This window comes from Xenopus laevis, chromosome 4S (genome assembly GCF_017654675.1).
Source record: "Xenopus laevis strain J_2021 chromosome 4S, Xenopus_laevis_v10.1, whole genome shotgun sequence".
NCBI lineage: Eukaryota > Metazoa > Chordata > Amphibia > Anura > Pipidae > Xenopus > Xenopus laevis.
In genome coordinates, this window is record NC_054378.1 from 6,073,935 (window position 1) to 6,097,488 (window position 23,554).

General features: G+C 40.0%; 1 protein-coding gene and 1 non-coding gene across 2 annotated transcripts in view; one reads left to right on the forward strand and one right to left on the reverse strand.

Annotated features, from left to right (window-relative positions):
* ppp6r3.S (protein phosphatase 6 regulatory subunit 3 S homeolog) overlaps positions 1-20,354 on the reverse strand; it is a gene marked incomplete in the record, with an annotated part of 61,767 nt that extends 41,413 nt beyond the window's left edge. Inside the window, 6 exon segments of the mRNA NM_001091424.1 lie at positions 2,510-2,770; positions 2,928-2,956; positions 6,623-6,634; positions 9,765-9,775; positions 12,428-12,568; positions 20,331-20,354. Coding sequence (NP_001084893.1) covers positions 2,510-2,736 — 227 coding nt within the window.
* A 680-nt stretch (positions 20,355-21,034) lies between these two features.
* trnaa-agc lies at positions 21,035-21,107 on the forward strand. The gene has a single exon. It is a non-coding gene; the product is annotated as a tRNA-Ala (tRNA).
* Positions 21,108-23,554: the final 2,447 nt, after the last annotated feature.

Below are 23,554 nucleotides of genomic sequence, written 5' to 3' on the forward strand. Positions count from 1 at the left end.
GCACTCGCGGCACTTCGATTTCCGAAGTCACCCCGAAGGAGGAGACTTCAGGCGACTGCGGAAATCGAATCGCTGCGAGGGCGTTGGCGCAGGCAATTTTTCATTATAGCAGGCAGTTCAGGGAGATTGTCGTCCCGTAGAAGAGGCGATTAGTTGCCAGGCGACAATCTCCCCGAATCTGCCAGTGTGCCCCTGCCCTTACATCTGTTAAATTCACTAGGAGTCATGTTCAGCGGTCCTTATATCTTCAGGAGACACATCTGTACATAAGAAATAGCTTGATTATCAAAATGTTAAAGGCATATCATTAGATGCGGTCACTTAGCTTCAATAATGTATAGGGATGCACCGAATCCACTTTTTTTGGATTCGGCCGAACCCCCCGAATCCTTTGCGAAAGATTCGGCCGAATACCGAACCAGAACCCTAAATTGCATATGCATATTAGGAGTGAGAAGGGGAAACCATTTTTTTTACTTCCTTGTTTTGTGACCAAAGTCACGTGATTTCCCTCCCTGCCCCTAATTTACATATGCAAATTAGGATTCGGTTCGGCCAGGCAGAAGGATTCGGCCGAATCCTGCTTAAAAAGGCCGAATCCCGAACCGAATCCTGGATTCGATGCATTACTAATAACTTATGAATTAATATATGACTTGTTTAAACGGCACTGTGTAGTTCTATATTGATTAACGTGATTCACTGTTCTGAACAGTACACACTGAAATATACCTTTAAAATGGGCACATTCTGCCTATTGTTTTAATAAAAAATAACTCCCTAGTAGGATATGTAGGATAGCTGCACAATCATGCAAATAGGTTCCCAGAATATACAGGCCTGCAGTGCAGCGAGCAAATGCCGGACCTCAAAAGATTAAAATTACAAAAATCCCTGATATATTTTTAGACAATACCAAATAACAAAAGCAAATTCTAAAGTTGATTTTTGAGAGCTCATGCTCTAATAGAAAGGAAAAACGTGTCAAAGCACATGTTGTAAGGTTTATCAGTGGTATAATAAAGGACTATAATAATGAAGAACTTTCTCAGAGGAGAACAGCAAAAAAACACATTTATATACATACACAGGTGTGGGATTCATTATTATGAAACTAGTTATCCAGAAAGCTCCAAATTATGGACTGCCGTCACCCATAGACCCTTTTTAATCAAATAATTCAAATTCTTTTAAATTACCTTGAGATCCATTATCCAGAAAGCTCGGAATTATGGACTGCCGTCACCCATAGACCCTTTTTAATCAAATAATTCAAATTCTTTAAAATTACCTTGGGAGCCATTATCCAGAAAGCTCCGAATTATGGAAAGGCCGTCTCCCATAGACTCCATTATGATGAAATAATCCAAAAATTTTTTCTCTGTAATAATTAGGGATGCACCGAATCCAGGATTCGGCCTTTTTCAGCAAGGTTCGGATTCGGCCGAATCCTTCTGCCGAGGCGAACCGAATCCAAATCCTAATTTGCACATGCAAATTAGGGTCTGGCCAAAATTAGGGTCTGGGAGGGAAACACATGACTTTTTGTCAGAAAACAAACAGTTTTTTCCCTTCCGACCCCTAATTTGCATATGCAAATTAGGGGTTCGAATTCGGTTCTGTATTCGGCCGAATCTTTCGCATAGGGGGGTTTGGCCGAATCCGAAATAGTGGATTCGGTGCATCCCTAGTAATAATAAAACTGTACCTTGTACTTGATCCCAGCTAAGATATAATTAATCTTTATTGGAGGCAAAACCCGCCTATTGGCTTTATTTAATCTTAACATGATTTTCTAGTAGAATTAAGGTATGAAGATCCAAATTACAGAAAGATTTGTTACCCGGAAAACAGCAGGTCCCAAGCATTCTGGATAACAGGTCCCGTACCTGTACCTAGTACTTTATCCCAGTTAAGATATAGTTAATCCATATTGGAGGCAAATAATCCTATTGGGTTTAAAGTTTAAATGACTTTAGTAGAAGGTATGGAGATCCAAATTATAGAAGATTCCTAATCCAGAAAACAACAGGTATCAAGCATTCCGGATAACATGCCTGTATAAATACTTTATAAGACACCTAGGGGCAGATTTACTAATCTTGAGTGAATAATTTGAATAAAAAAATTTTCGAATTTCGATCAAAGATTTTTATTCAATCGAAGCTTTTGCGGTAAAATCCTTCGAATTCGATATTCAAAGGATTTTACTTCGAGGGTCGAATTTGAGGGTTTAACCCTCGAAATTCGACCCTTGATAAATCTGCCCTGTTGGGTTTCTTTAATTTTTTGATGGTTTTCTAGTAGACTTAAGGTACAAAGATGCAAATTATGGAAGGATCAGTTATCCGGAATAACCCAGATCCCGAGCATTCTGGATAACAGGTCCCATACCTGTACATATAAATGTAATGTAACATGACTGGAGAGTCTCAAATGCTAATAAACAAAATCCAAAGGGAAAAAAAACAGTATATAAAACAACGAAGTAGACTTTAAAAGCGCTTACTTGTATCTGATCTTCTCATCCATGTCTTGGGGTGGTTCCTCGGTTATGAAAGTCACCAAGTCTTCTAAGCATTCAGATTTTAATAAAAACTCCACAAGCTTCCGATTCTGAGCTTTGCATTCTTGCAGTATGTCCTCCTCGTCCATCAATTCCTTTAGTGTCACCTCATCTCTTTCCAAAAGGGTGTCTATGTGAGATGACGAATGTAGGTCGAATTTCCAAAACATACTGGACTGATGGGAAATAACATAACATTTTTAATATGTGATCAAATTAGGAGTAATAAGGAGTAAATGTGGCTTTTAGGAACATACTGGTTGCTATGGGTTACTACAGAGATGTAAACAGAAGTATAAATATTGTAGTTTCGGTATTTCCCCAAGCACCTAAAAGTTTGTCTATACGCTTTATAAATTTGAAGAAGTTAAGAAAAGCAAAATGCAAAGAATGTATTAAAAGGAGAACTAAACCCTAAAAATTAACGTAGCTAAAAATGTCATATTTTATATAGTGAACTTATTGCACGAGGCTAAAGTTTGAGCTTGTCAATAGCAGCAATGATCCAGGACTTCAAACTTGTCACAGGGGGTCACCATCTTGGAAAGTGTCTGTGACACTCACATGCTCAGTGGGCTCTGATTGGCTGTTGAGAAGCTAAGCTTAGGGCTCGTCACTAATTATCCAGCAGAAAATGAGCTTCCCTGGCAGTAATATAAGCTGATGCTACAGGTTTGCTGATTATTCAATTCTGATGCTAATTGCACTGGTAGTAATTATCTGTATTAATTACTAATCTGCCTTATATTGTGACATTTCTATTCTATGTGTACTGTATATTGTGAGTGGGTCCCTAAGCTCAGTAAGTGACAGCAGCACAGAGCATGTGAATCAGTGAATCAGCAGAAAAGAAGATGGGGAGCTACTGGGGCATTTAGCTTTTAATAGTGCTGCTCCAGCACAATTCTGCACTGAAATTCGTTTTTTCAAAAGAAAAAACTGACTTTTTAGATTTCATTTTAAAATCTGCCATGAGGCTAGACCAGTGATCCCCAACCAGTAGCTCATGAGTAACATGTTGCTCTCCAACCCCTAGGATGTTGCTCTCAGTGGCTACAAAGCAGGAGCTTATTTTTTAAGTGAAGGCTTGGAAGCAAGTTTTAATTGCATAAAACAAAGTATAGGGCCAAGTAGAGCCTCTTGTAGGCAGCCAGTCCACATAGGGGCTAATAAATAGCCAATCACAGGCCTTATTTGGCACCCAAGGGATTTTTTCCTGTGTTGCTCCCCAACTCTTTTTACATTTGAATGTGGCTCCCGGGTAAAAAAAGGTTGGGGACCCCTGGGCTAGACGTATTGTCCGTTTCCCAGGTGTGACTTGTGCTCTGATAAACTTCACACTTTACTGCTGCACTGCAAATTGCAAAACAATGGGAAGGTAAACAGAACAGCTGCCTAGTAGATCTAAGAACAGCACTCAATAGTAAAATCCAGGTCCCACTGAGACACATTCAGTTACATTGAGTAGGAGAAACAACAGCCTGCCAGAAAGCAGTTCCATCCTAAAGTGCTGGTTCTTTCTGAAAGCACATGACCAGGCAAAATGACCTGAGATGCACCCACACATTTCCCTGATTTTACATAATTTTTTTCTGGGCCCTGAAAAACGTAAAATGGGGGTTCTACTGTAAATAAAAAATACACTGGTTCAGAAATGGAATTTTACACGGCAGAGTGAATTATTTGCAGTGCAAACAGTGTCATTTAGAAGTAAAAAACACAATAATGACAGAATCCCTTTAAGTACCGTATATACTCGAGTATAAGCCGAGTTTTTCAGCATCCAAAATGTGCTGAAAAAGTCTACCTCGGCTTATACTCGGGTCAGCGGGCAGTAGCCGAGATTGCAGTCACTTTTAATCATTCCTATACCAACAGTTCACTTGGGGAGAGACTGCAATATCCCACAATGCCCTCTGTTGGTTTTATGAAAGAATAACAGTGACTGCAGTATCGCACAGCGCCATCTGTTGGTTGTATCAAAGAATAACAGTGACTGCAATATCACACAGCGCCATCTGTTGGTTGTATCAAAGAATAACAGTGACTGCAATATCACACAGCGCCATCTGTTGGTTGTATCAAAGAATAACAGTGACTGCAATATCACACAGCGCCATCTGTTGGTTGTATCAAAGAATAACAGTGACTGCAATATCACACAGCGCCATCTGTTGGTTATATCAATAGAATAACAGTGACTGCAATATCACACAGCGCCATCTGTTGGTTATATCAAAGAATAACAGTAACTGCAATATCACACAGCACCATCTGTTGGTTGTATCAAAGAATAACAGTGACTGCAATATCACACAGCGCCATCTGTTGGTTATATCAAAGAATAAACTGCAATATCACACAGCGCCATCTGTTGGTTGAATAAAGGATTAACAGTGATGGCAATATCACACAGCGCCATCTGTTGGTTATACAAAAGATCAGTGATGGTTTTATGACACACAGCACTCTCTGCACAATTCTCTGTCACCATCAACTTTGCAAAGAAGTCCGGTCGATCGCTGGGGGAGTCCCTTTGGCGGAAGGTGCGCTGCTGGGAGACAGGGCTGTAGTTGTGTCTAGGCTTATACTAGAGTCAATAAGTTTTACCAGTTTTCGTAGGTAAAATTAGGTACCTCGGCTTATACTCGGATCGGCTTATACTCGAGTATATACGGTAGCAATTATCTGGCTCTTTGACCTCATAAGACCTGTGCTGCCATTTATAACACTGTTTACTTTATACATAACTACACACAGATATAACCACAAGATGAAGTCATTTTCTCATAACAGAAGCAATCCTAGTAACAAAACAAATAAGCACACGCACATTGCGATAATCTTTTTTTTTTTTTTTTTTTAAACACCAGCAACAAAATCTCCTTGGTCTTTGTGTTTTGAGAATTTCAGACAAAGGAGAATTCAACCCTAAACTTAAAAAAACCCTACCCTACATAGACCACCCTCCCGCCTGATTGTTACCCCAGGCAAATGCCCCTAACGTTTTACTTACCCCTCTCTGCAGATTAAAAACATCGGAGTTCACAGGCGCCATCTTCTTCTCTTCGGAAATCTTCAGAATGAGACTTCAGTGCATGTGCAGTTGGAGCAATTTCTGTTTCGTGAGAACTGTGCATGCGATGAAACTCGCGAAAAGTCTCATTCCGAAGATTACCGAAGTGGCTGAAGATGGCGCCCGTGAACTCCGATGCCTGAGGGGTAAGTAAAGACTTAGGGGCTGGGGGGAGGAGGGTCTATGTAGGGTGGGGGGTAGGGGTTTTTAAGTTTAGGGTTGAATTCTCCTTTAAAGGGGTTGTTCGCCTTCCAACACTTTTTTTTTTTTAAGTTCAGTTGGTTTCAGATTGATCACCAGAAATAAAGAATTCTTCCAATTACTTTCTATTTTCTATTTGTGCCCGTTATGCTCATGGTTGTTTTCCTGTCCTTTCTTGGAAGCAGCACAATCAGAGGTCAGAAGTAATGTACTGCACATGTGCCAAGTCTTGGACTTTAAGTAGGTGGGAAACACAGCAACACAGCTGTAGCTACATGGGAGACTATGCCTGGGATCCCCAACCTTATACAGTGGTGTGAAAAACTATTTGCCCCCTTCCTGATTTCTTATTCTTTTGCATGTTTGTCACACAAAATGTTTCTGATCATCAAACACATTTAACTATTAGTCAAAGATAACACAAGTAAACACAAAATGCAGTTTTTAAATGAGGGTTTTTATTATTTAGGGAGAAAAGAAATCCAAAAAGTAATAACTGGTTGGGCCACCCTTAGCAGCAATAACTGCAATCAAGCATTTGCGATAACTTGCAACGAGTCTTTTACAGCGCTCTGGAGGAATTTTGGCCCACTCATCTTTGCAGAATTGTTGTAATTCAGCTTTATTTGAGGGTTTTCTAGCATGAACCGCCTTTTTAAGGTCATGCCACAACATCTCAATAGGATTCAGGTCAGGACTTTGACTAGGCCACTCCAAAGTCTTCATTTTGTTTTTCTTCAGCCATTCAGAGGTGGATTTGCTGGTGTGTTTTGGGTCATTGTCCTGCTGCAGCACCCAAGATCGCTTCAGCTTGAGTTGACGAACAGATGGCCGGACATTCTCCTTCAGGATTTTTTGGTAGACAGTAGAATTCATGGTTCCATCTATCACAGCAAGTCTTCCAGGTCCTGAAGCAGCAAAACAACCCCAGACCATCACACTACCACCACCATATTTTACTGTTGGTATGATGTTCTTTTTCTGAAATGCTGTGTTACTTTTACGCCAGATGTAACGGGACGCGCACCTTCCAAAATGTTCAACTTTTGTCTCTTCGGTCCACAAGGTATTTTCCCAAAAGTCTTGGCAATCATTGAGATGTTTAGCAAAATTGAGACGAGCCTTAATGTTCTTTTTGCTTAAAAGTGGTTTGCGCCTTGGAAATGTGCCATGCAGGCCGTTTTTGCCCAGTCTCTTTCTTATGGTGGAGTCGTGAACACTGACCTTAATTGAGGCAAGTGGAGACCTAAAACCTAAAATTGATTAACGCTAGCAACCCAGTATTTTGTATACTGAATTCAGTAGCCTAAAAGCAGCAATGGTCCCTGCCTTCAAAGTCAAGCAGAGCAGCCCCCATTAGTAAAAAGCGAGGTATGGGATCCGTTATCCAGAAAGCTCCAAATTACACAATGTCTCCCATAGATTCAATTTTATCATTTAAAAATGATTTCCACGTTCTCTGTACTAATAAATCAGTAGCTTGTACTTGATCCCAACTAAGACATAATTAATCCTTATTGGAGGCAAAACCAGCCTATTTGGGTTTATTTCATGTTTAAATGATTTTCTAATAGACTTAAGGAATGAAGACCCAAATTACGTTATCCCAGGTCCCGAGTATTCTGGATAACAGGTCTCATACCTGTACCGCGTGTCACAGTATGTTCAGGACTGATAATGTTGAGAATATGCATAATGCATTGATTTCTATACACAGTCATGTAAATCTCAATTACTAATCAATTTGTATTGTGAACTTTTTTTTTAACTTTTATATGGTGTGTACAGGTATAAAAAAAGCAGGATCCCTTTTCTGGAAACCCATTATCCGGGTATCTTGAAATTACAGGCAGGCCATCTCCCATGGTCATATGGTGTATCATTTCTTTCCTGAACTTTAGATCGCTTTACTGTTGTTTCCTTTGTATCTAATCCAGATCCCTCTTCTGGAAACCTATTATCCAGGTATCTTGAAATTACAGGCAGGTCATCTCCCATGGTCATATGGTGCAAAGTTTCTTTCCTGAACTTTAGATTTCTTTAATGGTGTTTCCTTTGTATCTAATCCGGATCCCTCTTCTGGAAACCCATTATCCAGGTATCTTGAAATTACAGGCAGGCCATCTCCCATGGTCATATGGTGCAAAGTTTCTTTCCTGAACTTTAGATCTCTTTAATGTTATTTCTTCTTTTATATCTAATCCTATAGATTATGCTAAAATAACCTAAGCAATTTTTGGACCATAAACATAAAAACCTTTGGAAAAACAGGTGTTTTATCCAGTAGACGGAGAACTGGCAAGATCTATCGCAACATGTTACATAAAAATCACAATATTTTCTTTTTAAAGGGGTTGTTTAAATTAACTTTTAGTATGACGTAGAGTGATATTCTAAGCAATTGGTTTTCATTTTTTATTTAGAGTTATTCAGCAGCTCTCCAGTTTGCCATTACAGTAATCTGGTTGCTAGGGTCCAAAGTACAATAGCAACCATGCATTGATTTGTATCAGAAACTGGAATATGAATAGGAGAGGCCTGAATAGAAAGAGGAGTAATAAAAAAGTAGCAATAAGAATACATTTGTAGCCTTACAGAACATTTGGTTTTTAGAGGGGGTCAGTGACCCCCATTTGAAAGCTGGAATGTGTCAGAAGAAAAAGGCAAATCATTAAAAAACTGTAGGACAAAAAGTTGCTTAGAATTAACCATTCTACAACATACTAAAATTTAGCTTAAAGGGATACTGTCATGAGAAAAAATTTTTTTTTTCAAAACACATCAGTTAATAGTGCTGCTCCAGCAGAATTCGGCACTGAAATCCATTTCTCAAAAGAGCAAACAGATTTTTTTTATATTCAATTTTGAAATCTGACATGGGGCTAGACATATTGTCAATTTCCCAGCTGCCCCAAGTCATGTGACTTGTGCTTTGATAAACTTCAATCACTCTTTACCGCTGTACTGCAAGTTGGAGTGATATCACCCCCTTTCCCCCCCCAGCAGCCGAACAACAGAACAATGGGAAGGTAACGAGATAGCAGCTCCCTAACACAAGATAACAGCTCCCTGGTAGATCTAAGAACAGCACTCAATAGTAAAAACCCATGTCCCACCGAGACTCCTTCAGTTACATTGAGAAGTAAAAACAGCAGCCTGCCAGAAAGCATTTCTCTCCTAAAGTGCAGGCACAAGTTACATGACTGGGGGCAGCTGGGAAACTGACAAAATGTCTAGCCCCATGTCAGATTTCAAAATTGAATATAAAAAAATCTGTTTGCTCTTTTGAGAAATGGATTTCAGCGCAGAATTTTGCTGGAGTAGCACTATTAACTGATGCGTTTTGAAAAAAAAACATCTTTTCCGATGACAGGATCCCTTTAAAGGTGAATCACCACTTTAAGCAGCTACTTGACCAATATTCATTATATACATCATGATACTAATAATACGGTTAAAAGTAAAGCATTGCAAGAAATGAACAGATCCATACTACTGCAAACATGTTACTGTGAAATGTCAGTATTTTTCTCCGGGGCAAGATGGCATTAGGGAAGTCTCACAGAACGGGGCAGATGAAGGCAACAGATAAGTCCATCAAATTCCAACAGAAAGCAGGGTCCTTAGGAATAAGGAAAAAACAAGACTGTGAAAATGGCCCCTCGGCATTGTTCCGACTTGTATCCTAAAGTGTCAAATATGCTTTACAGTCTCACACTTTCCATGTGAAATGAAGACTCTTTGGGGCAGATTTATCAAAGGTCCATTCAAAAAATTTGAATTTCGAGCTATTTTTGTGTCAGTCAACTAGGGAATAGTCCAAAAACGATTTGAATTAAATCAGAAAATTCAAATATCAAAATTTATCATGTATGGTCTATTTAAAAATTCGACTTCGACCATTTGCCATCCAAATGCTGCTGAATTGCTGTTTTAGACCTCCTAGAACCTGTTTGAAGTCAATTTGTGGAAATCTAATTTTTTTGGTAAAAACTTTGATACGAATTCGATCAAACCCGCTATTACTTCGATTTGGCTGAATACGGACCTATTCCATCGAAAAACAGCTATTCACCCCAAAAAAAAAAAAAAACACTATTTGGTTGGTCTTTTTGAATTTCAAAGTTTTTCAAATTCAAAATTGGACCCTTGATAAATATGCCCCTTTATGTTTGCATTTATATTGCATTAAGACAAGTAGTTCTGCAGAGAATGCATAAATATTGGGTGTAGTGGTTAAACTGTAAATATTTAATACAAAGCTAAAATATTTAAAGGGGAGGTTGATCTTTTAGTATATTATAGAAAGGCCAATTCTAAGCAACATTTCAAATGGTCTTTATTAGTTATTTTAATATAGTTCTATAATAATTCTGATTCTTTCCAGCTTTTAAATGGGGGTCACAGACCCCATCTAAAAAAAACAAAATGTTCTGTAAAGCTACAAATTTATGGTTATTGCAACTTTTTATTACTCCTCTTTCTATTCGGGCCTCTCCTATTCATATCCCAGTCTCTTAGTCAATTCAATGCATGGTTGCTAGGGTCACTTGCACCCTGGCAACCAGATTGCAGAAATTGGTGATCTGAATAAAAAGCTAAATAACTCGAAAACCACAAATAATGAAAACCAATTGCAAATTTTCTCAGAATATAACTCTCTGCATCCTACTAAAAGTTAACTCAAAGGTGAACAACCTTAAAGGGATACGGTCATGGGAAAACATGTTTTTTTTCAAAATGCATCAGTTAATAGTGCTGCTCCAGCAGAATGCTGCACTGAAATCCATTTTTCAAAAGAGCAAACAGATTTTTTTATATTCAATTTTGAAATCTGACATGGGGCTAGACATTTTGTCAATTTCCCAGCTGCCCCAGTCATGTGCCTGCACTTTAGGATGGAACTACTTTCTGGCAGGCTGTTATTTCTCCTACTTAAAGGGCATGTAAAGGCAAAAAAATAAAATCCAATTTTTACTTTCTTTAATGAAAAAGAAACCTATCTCCAATATACTTTAATTAAAAAATGTGTACCATTTTTATAAGAAACCTGACTGTATGCAGTGAAATTCTCCCTTCATTTACTGCTGTGGATAGGAATTGTCAGATGGTCCCTAACCGCTGAGCAGGGAAACAATCATACTTATGAACAGCAGGGGGAGCTGTCTTTGCAAGACCAAGACTGTGCACATGCTCAATGTGGTCTGGGCTGCTTAGGGATCGTCATAAACAAAGCTGCTTGAGTTCTGCATGGCTGGGAAGTAAGGCTCCCCCGCCTTACTTCCCAGCCATGCAGAACTCAAGCAGCTTTGTTTATGACGATCCCTAAGCAGCCCCCATGGTGCGGGAAATTAATATTGTGCTTTCTGTGAACTATACAGATTTGCTTTAAGCACAGGCTATATCAAATCTTACATGAATGTAAACGGATATATATGGTGCCATGGGAGACAGCTGTTCCTTTAAAAAGAGAACTAAAGCCTAACTAAAGTAGCTAGAAATGTTGTACATTATGTTTTGTGCTTCTGTACCAGCCCAAGGCAACCACAGCCCTTTAGCAGTAAAGATCTGTGTCTCCAAAGATGCCCCAGTAGCTCCCCATCTTCTTTTCTGCTGATTCACTGCACATGTTCTGTGCTGCTGTCACTTACTGAGCTTAGGGAGCCACTCACAATATACAGTACACATAGAATAGAAATGTCACAATATAAGGCTGATTAGTAATTAATACACATAATTACTACATGGCAGCACAGAAACCAGTGCAATTAGCATCAGAATTGAATAATCAGCAAACCTGTAGCATCAGCTTATATTACAGCCAGGGAAGCTCATTTTCTGCTGGATAATTAGTGACGAGCCCTAAGCTTAGCTTCTCAACAGCCAATCAGAGCCCACTGAGCATGTGAGTGTCACAGACACTTTCCAAGATGGTGACCCCCTGTGACAAGTTTGAAGTCCTGGATCATTGCTGCTATTGACAAGCTCAAACTTTAGCCTCGTGCAATAAGTTCAGTTTATAAAATAAGGCATTTATAGCCATATTCATTTTAAGAGTTTTGTTTTCCTTAAAGGAAATCGGAGGATGTACTATGGAGACAAACACTAAGGAATAATAAAGTAACACATCACCAGCACCTGGTGACCCTGACAACACAGATGTCTATAATGTAAAGGGATATTTCACCAAGAACACCGACATGCAATTTATGTGTTAATATGGATAACAAAATTCTGCTAACACATTAAAAACAAACAAAAAGATTGCATACAATCCTTGATCCTGTTTTTACAGAAACAAAGACACATAGGTGTTATCTAAATAATTAAAGATTTTCAGCCACAAGCTTGCCTAAATTAATTCTGATAGAGAAGCGGCAAGCAAATAATTGCAAAACAGTAGACACAGAAAAGAAAAGCACAAATATGAAGGGTTTGAATAACACTGATTGCACAGAAAGTAGTGTAAAACTGTTCATTTCTGACAATGCTTTGCCGAGTCAAAACAAAGTTTAAGCGACTCCATTATGTATTCATGAACAGAAGTAACGGTTACAGTATATTAAAACCAAGGTATTTGCTTACCTGTTAAAAATAATTTTAAAAAAAATTAAGAAAATAAAACGATAAGATTTTTCAACTCCTGGCCCATTACAGGGTGTCCTGCTACATCGGGTTGTTTTGAATCTGTCTCTGAATTTCTGTCCGACTGCCAATTTTAAATCCTAAAGGAAAAACAAAAAGTGAAAATATTAATGGTGTGTATTGTGATCATATTCTGCAGCAATAAATGAATGTCTTATAGTCAACCCATTGGCAAAACAAAGTATGGCTTTGTATAAATAGAAATAAATGAAGGTGTAGGAAGGTGCTACATAACAGAAGCTCTATAGAATACCATCATTTACAGAGCTCATCTGCTATGTAACCTTAAAGGGATACTGTCATGGGAAAAAAATTTTTTCAAAATAAATCAGTTAATAGTGCTGCTCCAGCAGAATACTGCACTGAAATCCATTTCTCAAAAGAGCAAACAGATTTTTTTAGATTCAATTTTGAAATCTGACATGGGGCTAGACATTTTGTCAATTTCCCAGCTGCCCCCAGTCATGTGACTTGTGCTCTGATAAACTTCAATCACTCTTTACTGCTGTACTGCAAGTTAGAGTGATATCACCCCTCTCCCTTTTCCCCCCATCAGCCAAACAAAAGAACAATGGGAAGGTAACCAGATAGCAGCTCCCTAACACAAGATAACAGCTGCCTGGTAGATCTAAGAACAACACTCAATAGTAAAAACCCATGTCCCACTGAGACACATTCAGTTACATTGAGAAGGAAAAACAGCAGCCTGCCAGAAAGCATCTCTCCTAAAGTGCAGGCACAAGTCACATGACCAGGGGCAGCTGGGAAATTGACAAAATGTCTAGCCCCATGTCAGATTTCAAAATTGAATATAAAAAAATCTGTTTGCTCTTTTGAGAAATGGATTTCAGTGCAGAATTGTGCTGGAGTAGTACTATTAACGGATTCATTTTGAAAAAAAAATTTTTCCCATGACAGTATCCCTTTAAGCTGGCCATAACTCCAAGAAATACACGCTGCAGCACTCCAATTCCTGTGAAAAGTGATTTATTGTGCCAACAAACAACGCAATGTTTCGGGCTGGCCATAGATACAAAGATACAGTTCTACGAAAGGAAGATTCCTTTCGGATCTTGTGTGGAGTGTCCCTGCATTTAGGGGCAACCGGTCTTCAGTTGATCGGACAAGTTAAAAGATTCAGATCAACTACCAATAAGATTACTTTACGTATTTGCCTGACAATATCAATGTGCGACTGTCACTACAATTTGTTGGACATAACTTTTGTAGGATTGCAGTCTCAGTTAATGGAAGAGTCCTGCAGCGGGTCGGGTACCTGCGGGTTAACCACAAAAACCTGCCGTACCCTGCGGGTTGCAGGTAGAATTTTCGGGAGCGGGTATAGACCCGAGTCGCCGGTTCTCCGGGTCTTCGAAATAGAGAGTTTTACTCTTTTTTTTTTGAGCACTTCCTGTTTTACTCCTTTTTTTCTGATCACACCTACTTCTAATGATGTCACTTCCGGTTTACAATGACAGCACTTCCTGTTTCTTGATGGCAACACTTAGCTGGAGCTCTTCTTTCATTTTCCCCTCTGCCGGGTCGCAACTCTCTAACCCGATACAATTGTTGCGGACATTTCTCTACATTAACAGTTTAAAATCAAAGGTGGATAAAGATTCTCTCTTATGAACTTTGCCTTAAAGGAGAGTTAATGTTGCCAAATATAATGAGCTTTGCATAAACAAACCCTCAATTTAAATTTTAAACGAATGCAACGGTTTTGAAGCATAGATAAACAAAAGTCCATTATGCGTCTTATATGTGCACTGGTAATTTAGATTATCTCTCAAGAAAAGAGGACAATAGAAACATGGAGCAGTTTCAGTTTCTCTTTGCCTTGTTTACCTTCATTTAAACAATAGGAAAAATGTTTGCTCGGTACAAGTTTCTTTCATTCCAATCGTGTTGCAGATGAAAATTTTTAATTTCTTCCGCAAACAGGAAAAACTGGATCTCTTCTGGATTTCTAACTTCTTTATCAAATTACCAGTGCACGGATAAAAACTTCCTGGATTTCTGCTTATAAGCCTAAACAAAAGGAAGGGGATATATATATAGAATTTCCAGGCACTAAGGATTCAGGTGCTGAAAATGCTCAGAGCTAAGAATGACTAAACAGAATCGTGTTACACGGCTCAAAATACTGATATCTGATTTTATAAATGCATTCATTTGTTAAACGTGTCACCAAAAAGGTCATAAAAAGGGAAAATATCAAACAGCTGATAATTCTTCATAATTCCCTATTTTAAAATGTTGATAAAGCTCAAAGGATTATGGAAAGGGAGGGGATGTAGTAAGTAAAAAAAAAAAAAAACAAAGTTTTAAAGTAATAAAAATTATAATGTAGTGTTGCCCTGCACTGGTAAAACCTCTGTATCTGCTTCAGAACAACTACTATAGTTCATATAAACAAGCTGCTGTGTAGCAATGGGGCAGCCATTCAAGCACAGGATACACAGTAGATAACAGATAAGTACTACTATAGTTTATATAAACAAGCTGCTGTGTAGCCATGGGGGCAGCCATTCAAGCACAGGATACACAGTAGATAACAGATAAGTACTACTATAGTTTATATAAACAAGCTGCTGTGTAGCCATGGGGGCAGCCATTCAAGCACAGGATACACAGTAGATAACAGATAAGTACTACTATAGTTTATATAAACAAGCTGCTGTGTAGCCATGGGGGCAGCCATTCAAGCACAGGATACACAGTAGATAACAGATAAGTACTACTATAGTTTATATAAACAAGCTGCTGTGTAGCCATGGGGGCAGCCATTCAAGCACAGGATACACAGTAGATAACAGATAAGTACTACTATAGTTTATATAAACAAGCTGCTGTGTAGCCATGGGGGCAGCCATTCAAAGGATTAAGGGCTTAGGTTGCACAGCAGATAAGATCTGTAGAACATAATGGTGTTATCTGTTATCCATTATTTAACCTGTGTCATATAGTCTGTTTTCAATTTTCTCCATTGCTACACTGGAGCTTGTTTATATGAACTATAGTAGTGTTTCTTTACCATTACGGGTCAACACTATATTATATTTTTATTACTTTAAAACACTAGTTTTTTTGGTGTTACTGTTCCTTTAAGAAAAATGTTTTCCCATTATTAGAATAGGAAAAATATACATAGGGGCTGAAACAAACTTAAAGCAATGAGGTTTTTGGAGACAAATTACGCTTTTAAATAATTTACTACAAATTAAGTAGAGAGATCAACGCAAGCACATTTTCTTTGAGGTCAAACAAGAGTTTTTAAGGTAGTTGGGTAGAATGGCAAATGCTAAGCAACTTTTCAATTGATCATTATTTATTTTGTACAGGTTATACATGATTTGCCTTCTTCTGACTCTTTCCAGCTTTCAAATGGGGGTCACTGACCCCATCAAAAAAAAACAAATACTCTGTAAGGCTACAAATGTATTGTTATTGCTACTTTTTATTACTCCTCTTTCTATTCAGGCCTCTCCTATTCATATTCCAGTCTCTTATTCAAATCAGTGCATGGTTACCAGGGTAATTTGGACCCTAGCAACCAGATGGCTTAAATTGCAAACTGGAGAGTGGCTGAATAAAAAGCTAAATAACTCAAAAACCATAAATAATAGAAATTGAAAAACCATTGCAGATTGTCTCAAAATATCACTCTCTACATCATACTAAAATGTATTGACTACAACAAGGAGGCTGGAGATGGGGGGCGGGGGGGAATGGGTCACCCAAATATCGGAAAATATGGTTAAACTACCGCTTTAACCACATGCCTAATTCTACACAATAATAAATAGTCAACAAGCAAAAAAAATAAGGAAAGAGACCTCATGTGGTGATTTTTAGAAAGTGATGCAGCTCTTCCAGCCACACACGTCTGCTTTTTCAAACTAGTGTCACACCACTAAACACACACTTCCAGCTATTTATGGCCTAAATTTTGCAGATATTCCAGATAAACGAAACCTAAACTAATATTTTGGCTTTAGCAGTAGACACCCTTGGTGTATACACATTAAAGGAGCAGGAAAGGCTAAAATGAAGTAAGCTTTATCTGAAAGGACTATATAAATACACCAGTAAGCCCTCAAAGTAATGCTGCTCTGAGTCCTCTGTCAAAAGAAACAGCACATTTCTTTCCTTCTATTGTGTACTCATGGGCCTCTGTATCAGACTTCCTGTTTTCAGCTTAAACCTCCAGGGCTTGGGCTTGAGCATGCTCAGTTTGCTCCTCTTCCCCCCCCCTGCAGTCATCTGAGCTCAGAGCTATGAGTGAGCAGGGAGAGACTCAGGCAGGAAGTGATGTCATACCAAGCTAATATGGCAGCTGTGATCCTAAACAAACGAGAGAGCTTCTAGAGATGTTTACTCAAAAATAGTGCACTATTGTGGCTAATATATTGACAATAACCTGCTTTGGTAGGTTTCCTTCTCCTTTAAACAGTCAAGGCACACAGGATGTATCCTGAAGTTTAGATGCGTCTCAAACCCGCAGAGGATCCTGACACATGAATTTGAGCATTGGTCAATGGTGACAGATGGTTTCCATTAAAGGCGATCCGTCACCCAAAAAAATTATTCAAAATCCTATTTTTTCACATTAGTCAAGCAAGATAACAGCTGTCTTGTAGATCTAAGAACAGCACTCAATAGTAAAATCCAGGTCCCACTGTGACACATTCAGTTACATTGAGTAGGAGAAACAACAGCCTGCCAGAAAGCAGTTCCATCCTAAAGTGCTGGCTCTTTCTGAAATCACATGACCAGGCAAAATGAGCTGAGATGCACCTACACACCAATATTACAACTAAATACACTTGCTGGTTCAGGAATGACATTTTATTTTGTAGAGTGAATTATTTGCAGTGTAAACAGTGTCATTTAGAAATAAAAACTATATCATAAAAATCATGACAGTGACAATGCTGATGATTTTTAAACAGCAAATTTTAACCTGAAGCTGAAATGCAATTAGTAAAGTAAAGCTAAAAATGGGATTTATTCAATTTGTAACAATCTGCATATTATGAGTATTTTACTGGTCCATTTTCATTGCTGTTTCCACCCTGTTAAATAGCAGCAGTTTTCCCAGTAGGCTTATACACTGGAGACAGTGGAAATTGTGTCCTATGGCGAGTCCCACTGGTGCTTTGTCGTTGGCACCAAGTAATGTAACCAGTAACAAATAAGAGGGACTGAAGGACAGACGCGGAATCACTACCAATAACTCTGTCGCATGTTACCATGGAAATTCGACCACTCAAGCTAAATAAGCATCAAGCGAAAAATAAGGTAGCTAACCGAATGACTGATTTACACCTCTGAATTCTGGGGAGGATTAAAAAGAAAAAACACATGAGAGGAAGTTAATATCTAAGAAATAATAAAACTGGTTATTCTGAAGTACAAAAAGCGGCTCAATATTTAGTATTTAAATAGGGAAAATTAGTGATAATTCTATAGCTCCTACCATGGCTGAAGAGTACAGGACGAGACTATAATTTGGAAGACGCACACCCTAATTAATGCGGTGGTGCCAATACCACGGAGACCAACCTATGAAGCCTCCTTGTACATTAAATCCAACATCAAACATAAGGATCGCACACTCAATTATAAAAAGTCAAAACTAAAATTGCTGGGCCAATTGCTGATATGTGAGTGTTTTGATGGAAATAAATGTTTGACTTTTTTTATAATTGAATGTGCAATCCTTATGTTTGATGTTAGAAGAGTACAGGACAGCTTGGGGGGCTGCAGGTGAGACAGTGTGGGGGCTGCAGGTGGGACAGCCAGTAGGTATGTATATTTTTTATAGGACACTACTTGTATATAGAGCACTGTATAGTAAGACAATATCAAAAATATACAGGACACAACAACATGAATAGAAACAAAAAACATTTTAAACGTAACATTAAGTGCTTAACAGACAAGAGTATGGACATCTCTGGCCAGCAGAGCTTACAATCTAATATATCTAGCAGTTGATACAACACTTGACCTTTGAACTTTTCCCCCTACACTACTCTCTCTAAGGGGGAACCTCACATACAGAAGGCCCAATAATACACACTGTCCTATGAGCCCACTCTAAGAACGGGCCTTGTTTACAGCCCCCTGAGCCAGGGAGTTAGTGGGAGCCCAGAACTGAGCCTGAATGTGAGGCAGAGCCCAGAACTGAGCCTGAATGTGAGGCAGAGCCCAGAACTGAGCCTGAATGTGAGGCAGAGCCCAGAACTGAGCCTGAATGTGAGGCAGAGCCCAGAACTGAGCCTGAATGTGAGGCAGAGGCCAGAACTGAGCCTGAATGTGAGGCAGAGGCCAGAACTGAGCCTGAATGTGAGGCAGAGGCCAGAACTGAGCCTGAATGTGAGGCAGAGGCCAGAACTGAGCCTGAATGTGAGGCAGAGGCCAGAACTGAGCCTGAATGTGAGGCAGAGGCCAGAACTGAGCCTGAGTGTGAGGCAGAGGCCAGAACTGAGCCTGAATGTGAGGCAGAGGCCAGAACTGAGCCTGAATGTGAGGCAGAGCCCAGAACTGATCCTGAATGTGAGGCAGAGACCAGAACTGAGCCTGAATGTGAGGCAGAGGCCAGAACTGAGCCTGAATGTGAGGCAGAGGCCAGAACTGAGCCTGAATGTGAGGCAGAGGCCAGAACTGAGCCTGAGTGTGAGGCAGAGCCCAGAACTGAGCCTGAATGTGAGGCAGAGGCCAGTACTGAGCCTGAATGTGAGGCAGAGCCCAGAACTGAGCCTGAATGTGAGGCAGAGGCCAGAACTGAGCCTGAATGTGAGGCAGAGCCCAGAACTGAGCCTGAGTGTGAGGCAGAGGCCAGAACTGAGCCTGAATGTGAGGCAGAGCCCAGAACTGAGCCTGAGTGTGAGGCAGAGGCCAGAACTGAGCCTGAGTGTGAGGCAGAGGCCAGAACTGAGCCTGAATGTGAGGCAGAGGCCAGAACTGAGCCTGAATGTGAGGCAGAGCCCAGAACTGAGCCTGAGTGTGAGGCAGAGGCCAGAACTGAGCCTGAATGTGAGGCAGAGGCCAGAACTGAGCCTGAATGTGAGGCTGAGGCCAGAACTGAGCCTGAATGTGAGGCAGAGGCCAGAACTGAGCCTGAATGTGAGGCAGAGACCAGAACTGAGCCTGAATGTGAGGCAGAGGCCAGAACTGAGCCTGAATGTGAGGCTGAGGCCAGAACTGAGCCTGAATGTGAGGCAGAGCCCAGAACTGAGCCTGAATGTGAGGCAGAGGCCAGAACTGAGCCTGAGTGTGAGGCAGAGGCCAGAACTGAGCCTGAGTGTGAGGCAGAGGCCAGAACTGAGCCTGAGTGTGAGGCAGAGGCCAGAACTGAGCCTGAGTGTGAGGCAGAGCCCAGAACTGATCCTGAATGTGAGGCAGAGCCCAGAACTGAGCCTGAATGTGAGGCAGAGCCCAGAACTGATCCTGAATGTGAGGCAGAGGCCAGAACTGAGCCTGAATGTGAGGCAGAGGCCAGAACTGAGCCTGAATGTGAGGCTGAGGCCAGAACTGAGCCTGAATGTGAGGCAGAGGCCAGAACTGAGCCTGAATGTGAGGCTGAGGCCAGAACTCTGTCACTGTACTCCCAGCGTGCCCTGCGGCCGGACACACATAAGGAAAGGCCGACAGATTTACCTTGAACATTCACCTTCCACTTCCCCCATCATACACTGCGCTACTACCGAATGGAGTCCTGCGCCCCTCAAAGGACAAGTTACCCGGAAGCCGAATATCCCACCAAGAAGGCCCCACTTCCGCAAACCAGCCTGGACTCTAGACTAACAACTATAAACAAACAGAAATACGTACCTGAAGTGACCAATAACCTAATTCAGGCAGGCGGGAAAATTGCTCAGCACTAGAAGCGAGTTTTCAAGATGGTGGACATATCAACTCTTCAATCCCTCCCCTCCTCCATCAAGGGAAGCGCATAACCCCTGAATCGGGATATCCCGCCCCCAGACTAGTCAAAGCCGGCGTATGACTGCGCCATTCAGTTTTCACTCAGCCGCCCAACGTCATCACCGCAGCGCCGAACTTCGCCGCGGATTGGGCCGTGCTGCTGTCAGTCACTAAAGCGAACGGCGTCTCGTCGCAGGGAGGCGATTGGCTCGGCGTCTGCGAAGTCAAACTTGAACTCTACCAATGAGCCCCGTTAAGGCTCTACAGCCTCCCAGGCCATAGCAACAATAATACGTCAACGAAAATGACAGGAGTGTGTTCCAATCAGGTGGTCGCGTTTGTAGGCTAGAGCGGCGAAAGGCCGATGAGGAGGCGGGGTTGTTTCGGGGCAGATGCGATGGGGGATGGAAATAAATCGGCACCCGCTGTGGTATTAGTCACTTTGCCTGCGGCAGTTCTTTTTATATAAATGTTGTGGGGATTTGTAAACGAGGCCGATGCTGATTTGTGACGTTATGCGGATGTGTCATATAAACTCAGTGTGTAATGTTTGCTTTGTACCGCCAGGTGGCGTCTTTATAAGTTACGCGTTTTAGCTCCGGACTTCAGACGGGGAATTAGCTCAAATGGTAGAGCGCTCGCTTAGCATGCGAGAGGTAGCGGGATCGATGCCCGCATTCTCCACACTTTTTAATATCCGAGGATGTGGGATTAACCGGAAAATGCAAAAATAAGAATTATTATTTTTTTGTTATTGTTACAATATATGTATAACAATTTAACAACCAGACTAAAAAAATATTTAAAGGATAAGTAAACCTTTAAAATAAGTGAATGTAAAATGGATAAGAGAATCATTCTAAGCCTGTTTGTCATTTATATTCATCATTTATTTTCTTTTTATTCCAAGTTATTAAGGGATACATGTGCTGTTAATATGAATGAATTATGTTACAACAGCGCCACCTGCTGGTCAGTTTCTGACCAGTCTGACCACCAAGTAGTCAAGAAAGTTGTCAGGAGAAAGAAAGAGGCTGATGTTCTTCTGCTTAGGAATAAAATTAGAAACCTTTCTCACATCTTTCCTAAGCAGAAGAACATCAGAGCAGCCTCTTTCTTTCTCCTGACAACTTCCTTGACTACTTGCTGGTCAGACTGGTGGGAAACTGACCAGCAGGTGGCGCTGTTGGAACAAAATTCATTCATTTTAACAGAACATGTATCCCTTAATATCTTGGAATAAAAAGAAAATAAATAATGAATGGAAATGACCAAAGTGCTTAGAATAGCCCCCTCATCGAGTTTACATTCACTTGTTTTAAAGGTTTATTTATCCTTTAAGTCAATCTCCAATCAGCTTGTGACTATGGTCTTGTAACCTATAGCAACCTGTCAGCTGTTTGCTTTAAAACTGGCGAGTAACACCTGCTGATTGGTTACAATAGGGGTCAGGGTGAATTATAGGTGGGTGACTATATCTAATCCTACTGTATAAACCTATTTGCTCTTTGCTTTTACATTGATCTACAGTATATGGGTTGCATTGCCCAAAAGATCTGGATAAGCATCTAACATAGCACTATAATAAAACACAAAATGGAAGGCTTAATAGGCAGATTAATTAGAGGTAGTAATGAGCCAATTTATTCATTCATGTGAATTCCTCAAAACGGCGGCGAAAATTTGCAGCGGAAAAATTCGCTGAGAAAAAACAACCGTAAGAAATAACACCCATTGACTTTAATGCATTTGGAGAAGAAAGTCGCCATAAAAAAAACTGCATATTGACTTTAAAGGAGAAGGAAAGCTACAGAGGCATTTTATTGCCAATAGATTAGCCACAATAGTATAAGCTATAAGACTATATTTATTCTGTAGAATGTTTTAATATAAACAGCTTGGTGTGACATCACTTCCTGCCTGAGTCTCTCCCTGCTCACTCATAGCTCTGGGCTCAGATTACAGCAGGGAGGGGGAGAGGAACAAACTGAGCATGCTCAAGCCCTAGCCCTGGAGGTTTCAGCTGAAAACAGGAAGTCTGATACAGAAGCCCATGAGTACACAATAGAAGGAAAGAAATGTGATGTTTCTTTTGACAGAGGACTCAGAGCAACATTACTTTGACTTTAATGCATTAAGACAAAAAAGTCACCATAGGAAAAAACGCCCATTGACTTTAAAGGAGAAAGCTACAGAGGCATTTTATTGCCAATAGATTAGCCACAATAGCTATAACACTATATTTATTCTGTAGAAAAAATTGAGAATGAATTAGAGCTCACTCAAAAAGCTGATTCCAGTACAAAAAAAATCTAACAAAATAACTGCCTTTTGCACAAATCCTGCATGTAGAGAGACATGATGTCTGGTGAGTTTAATAGAGTGAGCTCTAATACATCTTCTAGGCAAAAGAAGCCCCCCTATAAGATATATTGGATCTAACTGTCAATGAATATCTGACACCCAACTGCTGAATGAAGAGAGAATGAAGAGAAACAGATGCTGAGAGAGGAGTAGTGAAGATAAACTTGATTATTTCAGAAACAGTACAAATTTTTAATTGATTGTATTCAGAAAGTTTCTTATTTCAGTATGCTGAAGCTCATTTAAAATTTCAAATTGAAGCGTCAGAACAACGTTTTTTTTGTTCACTTTCTTTCTCTTTTAGTGGTCGTGTGCAATGTTGCTTTTCACCAGCAGGTGTCGGTGTCAACATTCTGTGTTGAATGATGTCCATAAAAAAGGGAAACGTATTTAAAAATAAACATTGTATATTCAAAAGAACTTTGTGTGGGATACTTCTTATGACACATAGACAAAACAAATTGATGGTTACTTACAGAGGTGAAAAAGATATGTGTTTCAATATGATTCTGTAAGAGGAAAAGGACATGCGTTAAAGGATAAGTAAACCTTTAAAATAAGTGAATGTAAAATGGATGAGAGTGTCATTCTAAGCCTGTTTGTCATTTATATTCATTATTTATTTTCTTTTTATTCCAAGATATTAAGGGATACATGTACTGTTAATATGAATGAATTTTGTTACAACAGCGCCACCTGCTGGTCAGTTTCCCACCAGTCTGACCACCAAGTAGTCAAGGAAGTTGTCAGGAGAAAGAAAGAGGCTG